General features: G+C 37.6%; 1 protein-coding gene across 1 annotated transcript in view; it reads left to right on the forward strand.

Moving 5' to 3' along the window:
• LOC119778315 (E3 SUMO-protein ligase ZBED1-like) overlaps nt 1-4,816 on the forward strand; it is a 24,393-nt gene extending 19,577 nt beyond the window's left edge. Inside the window, exon 3 of the mRNA XM_038277486.1 lies at nt 4,699-4,816. Coding sequence (XP_038133414.1) covers nt 4,699-4,816 — 118 coding nt within the window. The remainder of the gene's footprint in view (nt 1-4,698) is intronic.
• Nucleotides 4,817-9,067: the final 4,251 nt, after the last annotated feature.

The raw sequence follows: 9,067 nt of genomic DNA on the forward strand, positions 1-9,067 counted from the left end.
TCTGTTATATCCAAAGTCATCACATTTTTTACCTTTCAAAATAAAATTGAGAAATTTAGAACAAATAAAAGAAAATAATGTATAATTCATTATTTAATCAATCACTACAATCTTTTCTATTCAATGACTATAAATAAAGGTATCTTATAGGAAAGCAGAGGAAAAAAATTACTGCCTGTATTTGCTGTGTCCATCTTCTAAAAAGTTCTGGTCTCAGTTTGCATGATTACTTATCAATCTATTTTGATATTTAATTTATGTTGCCCATAATACTCTATACTGAGGTTCTATTTTAGTCAATTTGATGTTCAAATATTTATTCCTGTGGAAAGTAGTCAAAACCTTTTTTGGGCTACTTCGCCTTCTTTTCTGTTATATTTACTCTTTAAAAACAACTAAAATGCTTTACATGTTTGACTAGAAGCTTAAAGGAAAATTCCGGTTTTTAACACTTTTAGCCCATTTTCTGTAGTGTCCAGGATGAAATCGAATGATCGACACCAAAATTTTGACAATTGGTCCTGTCTCTGCTATTTGGCTCATGCAGAATCCCCCCCTGGCTGCTTCAGAATGGCTTCCATAGTGCATGTCCGATAATGTCCTTAAAACAACCTTAAACGTTCTTTTTTTTAAATATGCTACTCACCGGGTTGTCAGCGCTGTTCAATGACGTTCCAAAAAAAGTTTCGTAAAGAAAAAACGTTCCTGTAGTGTTTTATTTAGCATTTTGTAAATCCCATTGAGTTCTGTTGGAATAGTCAATATCCCTCCGCCACCGGAAACGGAAATGGGGCCTGTTTACGCTTAGTTGTAGTCTTTTCGCAAGGCCCAAGTGTTTCTGCTTCACTCTGTGTAGTCCGACGTCGAGGTGCTAACGTCTCTGTTAAACACTTTAAAAAACTCTGAAAATGGAATACGAAAGGTGGATTCTTGAGGAGGACATATTGGACTTTGAGTTTGACGGTAGAGGATACCGTCGCCAACTAGTGGTCTGGAGTGTGCAACGCTTCAGATTCGAACGGGAAGCGGAAGTTTATAAGCGGTTGTGATGTATCGGAAAAAATAGTTCTGGGATTTACAAAATGCTAAATAAAACAAGACAGGAACGGTTTTTCTTCACGAAACTTTTTTTGGAACGTCATTGAACAGCGCTGACGACCCAGTGAGTAGCATATTTTAAAAAAAGAACATTTAAGGTTGTTTTAAGGACATTATCGGACAAGCACTATGGAAGCCATTCTGAAGCAGCCAGGGGGGGATTCTGCATGAGCCAAATAGCAGAGACAGGACCAATCGTCAAAATTTTGGTGTCGATCATTCGATTTCATCCTGGACACTACAGAAAATGGGCTAAAAGTGTTAAAAACCGGAATTTTCCTTTAATGAAGCATAATTACCTGCAAATGGAAAGTTAAAGCACTCTTGACATGACTGATTGAAAATGAATGGATACGGTAACCTGACTGTAGAGTGCATATGCATCAAACCCAACAAATATGACAGGCCACTGTTATCTTCAGATCTCATCTCTGTTTCAAGTCATGTGACCATAGGAATAGATTTTCTATCATGCAGTGTGATACGTGATCTACATTACTCATTCCTATAGACGGTGTGCCTAAAGGCTCCAGACAGTTGAAGAGGTTTTACTTTCCGTTGTCATCGTTCTGCACTGTACGAGTTCACATGCAGCCATGGGGAAGGTCAAATCAGTGACCTTTTGTGTCAGAAACAGAACTCTGCAGTGTGTCAGGCAGTAACATACTTTGAGTGCTGAGCCTTTTTTAGCTGAGACTGCAGGAAATCTTCAACATAGAGTGTGACACATGCATCTCTTTACTTAAAACAAGATGAAGCAGAAAAAAAACTAATTACAGTAAATGTGTACTGATTATTACAAAACATGGTGACTATATTTTGATATATTTTTAATGTTGAGATGGTGACTATATTTTGCATACTTTAAGAAAGACTAGTCAAACAAATGTGTCCCTCTGCCTATTTTAATTGAATTAATGTTGAGAAAATTAAAAGAGGCTGATGGTTATATTATGACTAATACCACATCATAATCCAACCAGTCAACCCTCTCACTATTTAATCTTTAGTGTAAACCTTTACAGGCCGTTCTCCTTGTATGAAGCTAAATCCCATTCCTCAGCATACCACTAATCCCACTAAGACTCTTAGAAGTGATTTTTTTTCCTAACGAAAGGAGAAGGCTATATGACCATAACAAAGTCACTGCAAAAGATGGCTGATGAATACACGTTTTGCAGCCTTGACTTAAGGTCTAATAGGCTGCAGATATCTCAAGCAGGAGCTTTAGAAACAGACGCATTTGACTCAAACTACTGCTCCAGCTGGGAGATCATGACTCATCCTACCTTGCCTCATAGGCATTCCTCATATTCTTGCCAAACCATTCCAACACTCCTCTGCTCCTTTATCAGAATGGAAAGTCATTGTTTCCTAATTCAAAGGACAATCTATCAAGGATCAATGCAAAAAGGGTTTTAAAAGAAAAAAAAGAAGATATTTGAGGCTGATGGAAAATATATAAGTGTAATATACAGTGTATTCAATATTTTGTCGGGGAGATTTTGCATTACTACTATATGGCTTACAGAGGACTCTCACTATGGTTTTTAGTAGAGATTCATTGATCTAATATCATTATCTGTACATGTTCTCATACCTAAGACAATTCTAGATTGGGTAATCTGGCAAAAATGGGCCTGATACAAAGGGGCAGATGCATTGAATCTATTTCTAATATAGGTTTAAGTTCCATTAAAATCTCTTTACCCCTTTATGGACATATGTCTTTGATTTAAAGTTCATTTGAATGCTTACAGTTGGATATATTTTTTTAATACCACTTTCAGTTCTTAGGGCTTACCTATCCAAATATGTAGCTCAAGTTGCCTTATGGGAACACACGTGGACATTTATACATGTTTTACTTGGCTATAGAGAGGACAGCAATGATTATAAAAGCAAACAAAGCTCTGGTATCGGAAGGGTACCGACAGAGTTGTACTGTAGCACGGTTGCAAACACCACCGCTGTAAAGCAATAATCCCCCAGTGAAAAACACTTCCTTTATTGGTTATACATTTTTTTATGTCAGTTTTGCTTCCTTCTCATTCCAAAAAAATTTATATGATGTAAATTTGTCAGTCAAAATGTCCATTAGGTGAATCAGCAGCAGCACGCATAACAAAGCTTAGTGTTTTGTGACCTGAGCATTGAATTGTAGAGTTTATTGAGTTTCTTGGAAATTCTTCAACTGAGATAGGCGAGCACCACCATGATACTGAAAGAAGGAAGCAGGTACATTTGACAGATGACACATCCAGAGGATGTTGTCTGTGGTTCAAGAGTGCACACTAGGACTGCACCAGTAACACGTCTGGGAAACACGTGTGGATGGTGGCTCTTGAGGTACTGACTCCAGAAGCTCAATATCATCTCCTAAGGCTGATGTTATCTCTGCAGCTTATGCACCTTGTTTACTGTATTTTTTCCTTCCGCTCAACTTTCCATTAATCAGCTTGATACAACATACTTTTAACATCCTGCTTTAGCTAAAAGGTTTTATGGTTTATTCTACTAATCAAGGAATTTAATGATTGTCTACCTGGTTATTAAACAGCAGTCTTCCCAACCTCTGCATTGACTTTTTCTGATACAATTTAACAATTGAACCTACTTGTCCATCGATGCCCCAGCTACAGACATGATGAAAACTGAGTGAAAAAAGTTCATTCATTTGTGAGTCTGCTGTTAATTACTCGTGGGAAAGGTAGGGTTTTGGGAGCAGCTGTTGGCTCAATGATTTGTCACTCTCAACCTCTCCTATCCACCTACTGATGCAGAAAGATTATTTTATTTGCATCCCTGCATCACGCCCAAACACATATGTCTGCTGCATCCCATTGATTTACATCCATGACTGCTACAAGATTAAATATTCTATCAAAGGCACTGAATATGCATGAGTCCATCATATGAAAAAAAAAAAAAAACTCCCATGAAAGCTGATTTCATCCTCTGACGTGTCCAGATGGGATGCAATTATAATATGGGATTTTCTCTCTATCTATTCACAGAGCAAAGAAAAAAAGGCCTCTGATGTTAGATGCAGGCCCAGACCTGACGCAGCGTGCCAATATGTACAGTAAAAGCCATCCTGATGGACTGACAGTGAGATCAGCATTCATGTCACAGATCAGGATTCCCATAGCAGCCATTTCGTTATATCCTAACACTATGCCATCATTGCTGCTGATGACATCTGCTCCGGGGTACATTTCCTCATTAAAACAAGAGTATCAGCAGTGATGGGAAGAGGAAGCGGTGGATTAAACAGTTTAGAACAAATATAACAATATGAGAAATCTCCCATTCAAAGAAAGAAGCATAGATGGAGCGCTGCATCCATTCCCTCAGGTTGCGCTTACCTCAACGTTTTCCAACACGCAGTAGGACAATAAAGCCACCAGGACTGGAATTGCGGTATGCCCCATTTTTTTTTTTGCCTCTCCCTCTTTGTCCCTTTTATCTAAATAACGAACTTTCTAATGTGTAATATCTGTCTCCAGTAGAAGCTGTCTGGTTGCATCGGTAGAGGCGCAGATACTGATAGCCTGCGTTTTTCTCCTGCGTCCTCCTCTTTCTGCTCACTCTCTCCAGCGGGCTCTCCAATGGCAGGCCGAGCTGTTATGTGGATGAAGACTGGCAGGACCAAGCCCTGTTTCTGCGGGTGTTTGTTGGAGACTTTGCTCAGGGCGACCCTTTTTTGGCTTGGTGAACAGCGCCATCTGGTGGAAATTATTAGAGAATGCAAAAACCAACAGCTGTGTAGGTTGCCATTCATCTTTCTTTCTCTCTCTCTCCAGTGGAGGATTGTACTTGGGGCAATAGCTACAAACAGGTATCTGGCTCACCTTAATCCTGACGCTAGTGTTAAATGTCCTTTTTGTTTACAGGTGTTGCATCATATTTTTTGTTCAATGTTTAGGTTTGAATCCTCTTTTTTTCCTTTTGGATCGTTTGTTTAGTGATTTGCTGTTCAGTCCTCTAGCTGTATTTTTATTTATGGTCCACGGTATTGTGCAAAGAAGAGATCTGTTCATGTGCTTTTAAATTTAATTTCTGGAATGGCAAAACTGTCATGTTGGGTTCAAGGCGTCTAACCCACATGCAGAAACACTCGTGAGACAGGGAAAAAGTTCAAAGGTTTATTTTCCTATTTACAATGAGTATTCTGGTTCTTGGCTCGGCAGATAGTTCACGAGGGGAACACCACTGAGGAGGACAGAGGAGTTGGTGTTCAGGTAAACTGCAGGTTTTCAGATGTTGGAGTAAATACCTGCTTAAAGGTGGAGCGGAGCTGCAGGGGGGGAACCTTGAGGGTCCAGAGGCAAGTCGGCAGGCAGAGGACTGAAGGCAAAGGCAGAGGCTTAACTGAGTGCAGGGAGGCAGATTCCAGACAGAGATAATTCTCCAGGATTTCAGGTCTTCAGACAGGACTCAATCACTACTGGCAAACACTCTGGCAGGGAAGTGTTAGCCTCCTCCTCCTAAAATAGGGCTTCCTGATGAGCAGATGGAAGACAGGTGTTGCAGTCAGCTCATGCCCCCAGGAGATCTCGTGCGCCCTCTGGTGGAGAAAGTGGACAAAGCCTCCAGATCCCAACAAAAACTAGCAATATGGATATCAAGAAAGAAGAAAATTTACTGTCATCAAACGGAGGATGCTTGTGTTTTTTTAAAGAGACTGATAGTTGCTCGTGTTCGTGTAGAATTTGAGTTTTTTTAAGTTAACAAAGAGCATAGATGTTTTTGTAAGTAAATGGGGCATTAATGGTATTCTGTGTTCAGTAGATGAAGAAGTTTAGTTTACTTTACTTTGGTTTTTGATGCTTTGATTAGATAAATTTTATTTTGTTTTGTTGATTGGTAGATTTTGTAATAAAGGCAATTTTAAACTCAAATCTATCTATCTATCTATCTATCTATCTATCTATCTATCTATCTATCTAGCTATCTATCTAGCTATCTAGCTAGCTATCTAGCTATCTGGCTATCTTCCATCCTACTTGGCTATGGTAAAGGTGACTTTTTAAAATGAGGTTCCTAGCTGTTATACCTGTAATACTGCAGACACTAAACATTTCACTACAGCCTTAAATGCGCTACCAAAACATTCAACTTCAGTCTGATCAAAGAATAATTTACCATTACAGTAATGTTTTATTTTACTTACTACGATCATATCATTCATCATTTAATCTTTTTCTGTGATAATCTCACATGTTGCCATGCTTAATGTGGGATACTTTATTTGTCCTTTGTTGTATCATGTTTTTTGAGTCTGTATTTTTCCTTTCTCTTTGCGTTGTACTATAGAAATAGACTCCATCAATCCATAAGGACATCAGATTATTTTGAAATCTTGACAGGTAAACACATATAGGCTTGCATTTAAGGAAGGTCTTTACTGATGTGCCTGTATTTTAAAAAAAATATGACAGCTGACTCATTTAGGAGAATACCACTCAGCCATAAAGTTACACAAAAAATGACTCAACAAAAGATGTAGTGTTTGTAACACATGAACAAAGAGGACATCAGTCTAACATTTATATGAATGTGGGTATAAGTTATGGAAAGAAAAACATCTTAAACTCAAACTATACTTACATTTATTGAAAGCAAATCAAACGGTGCATGGAAGTAATTAGATATCCTCAGGGACCTTTACAAAGTTATGAGGAAAATAAATATTACACAATCTTTTAAATTAAAGTTTGACCTTACAACTGTAGCTTTTTATCTTTTATTGTTTTGATGAAAAACCTTTTCCTTGAGTTTATGTGAACACACTTTAGATTATGCTCTGGTGGTTTTGCTCTAATTATTGTAATAAATTTGAGCTGTTGGTCACCTGGTATAGAAATTTCCAGCATTCCAGTTTAAAATATGTGATAATAACAGCTATGACATTACGTAAAAGCTCAGCGTATCAAAGACAATTATATTGTGCACTTCTATTCTGCTATTATTGAGTACATCCTCTCCTCGTCCATTACCACCTGGCCACCATCAGGCTCAAGAGCAGAATGCAGATTATCATTTGTAATGCAAAGAGGGTGTCTGGCTGCAATTTTCCTTCTCTTCAGGAAGTGTACACCTGCAGGACTCAGAGGCTGGCAGATAAGATAACCCCCTCCATCATAGACTCATCCCTCTGGCAGATAAATGCGGTTCTTTAGAACCAGAGCATCTCAGTGCAAAAAAATATTTTTTCCTAATCTTCTAGCATCTTTAAAAAGGTATCGGAGATCCACTGACACTTTTTCCATTGGGGTACAAAAATATCTAAACATCTCAGCATGTGTGTATGAGAATAACATGTTTATATAAATATCATTTTATGCTTTTAATATTATTTTCTGTCTTGTTGAGGTGCTCTTTAGCAACAGCTTTGATTTGTTTATCACAAATTGTATATTCATGTATACTTTTATGCCATCCGTACATTAACTTCTGCAGCATCACATAATCAAATTCCTCATACATATGAATCACTACATGGCAATAGAGCATTTTCTGATTTTGATTTCATGATTCTGATAAGAGCTGAGGTGGGTCACAGAGGTAACGTAGTGTAAAAAAACTAAACTAAACTAAAAAAGTATCTCTGAACCAAAAAGTAGAAAAAACACACACAAAAAGACAAGCCTTCAAAAAACGCAAATTTTTTACCTAATGACAAAATAAGCAGCAATGATTGAGAAAAAGAAACAGTCGACAGAAAACAAAGCAATGTCAGCAATTTAGTTGATGGGAGGAAATACAAGGCTAGGTGCTAACTATGAACTGTGTATTATGCCTTTAAATACATGTTTGAGAGTTATGGAAGAGAACAACTTGTGAGAAATGTATTCATTTCCTTTTATATTCTAGTGTTTTAACTATTTAGTAGTGTAGAAAAACACCAAGCAGACCATGAGGATATTAACAAGAGAGTTTCTCTTAATTGGCAACCTCCTAAATATATAATATAACAGGAAATACTTCTTCCTAAATACCTAAAGAGCTCTTATAGTCAAGCCCATATACTGTATATAAATAACTAAACAAGCCCTCATCACACTGCTAGAAAAGAGAGGTAAACACATTTACTGCTAAGCCTAGTAAAAATGTATGTTTCCTGTTAAAATAGGTTGGTTCTTTCCAATATTCCTGCTCTCTTAGATCTAGGGAATATAATGTGGTCTACTGGTTTCATTTAACAATTTTATTTTACCAGGTAAAACCACATGATCGTATTGTATTAAGACTATATTGAAATACACTGCTTTTAATTGGACATTACTGTATATATCTAACCATCCATACTTTTGAATACATGTTTTTGTCATGTCTCCGTCCTCATATCTTTTTTCTCAAATTCAAGATCTGGTGCGCTTTGACACTAAGGTGAAAAAAATCAGACAAATAGATTGGCCAAAAGTTTTCAATCTAAGGAAACCCAGCTGATTGCATCGTGCCATTTATTTTGCAGACTTAACTCCTCCTGGATGAGCATATAGTGTCAATGCAGATTTGACTTTGAAATAATCTCCGACACCAAGCATGCATGCAAAACCAATGGATGATTGGGGAAAAAAACTGTTTTAATTGAAGAAAACCTCCAGCAGAACAAAGTTGAGTTTGAATGGCCTTCTGCCTCGGCCAAATGAGGATTTGAGAAGATAGAGGTGAAGAAACATAGAAACACTGATCATGAATACTTTCTATGTTACCTAAAGTAATGTTTAGGAAAGAAATGTGTAAGCGGATGAGTTTTGATCTGCTTTTCAGATTAATGGGGTGAAAAATAGTATGTACAGTTAGTTACAGTGAAAGCTGAGACAATAGTTGGCCCACCTGTGTATTAATCAGGCCGTCTAAGAGACGGATGGATTATATCAACAAAGGAGAAGTGCTCACTAACGCAGATTAAGAGAGGCGTGTGAACATTTGAGAGTTTAGTTTTTGTTTTCAGTGTACT

Source organism: Cyprinodon tularosa, unplaced genomic scaffold (genome assembly GCF_016077235.1).
Source record: "Cyprinodon tularosa strain WSP-4 unplaced genomic scaffold, ASM1607723v1 ctg1314, whole genome shotgun sequence".
NCBI classification, from domain to species: Eukaryota; Metazoa; Chordata; class Actinopteri; order Cyprinodontiformes; family Cyprinodontidae; genus Cyprinodon; species Cyprinodon tularosa.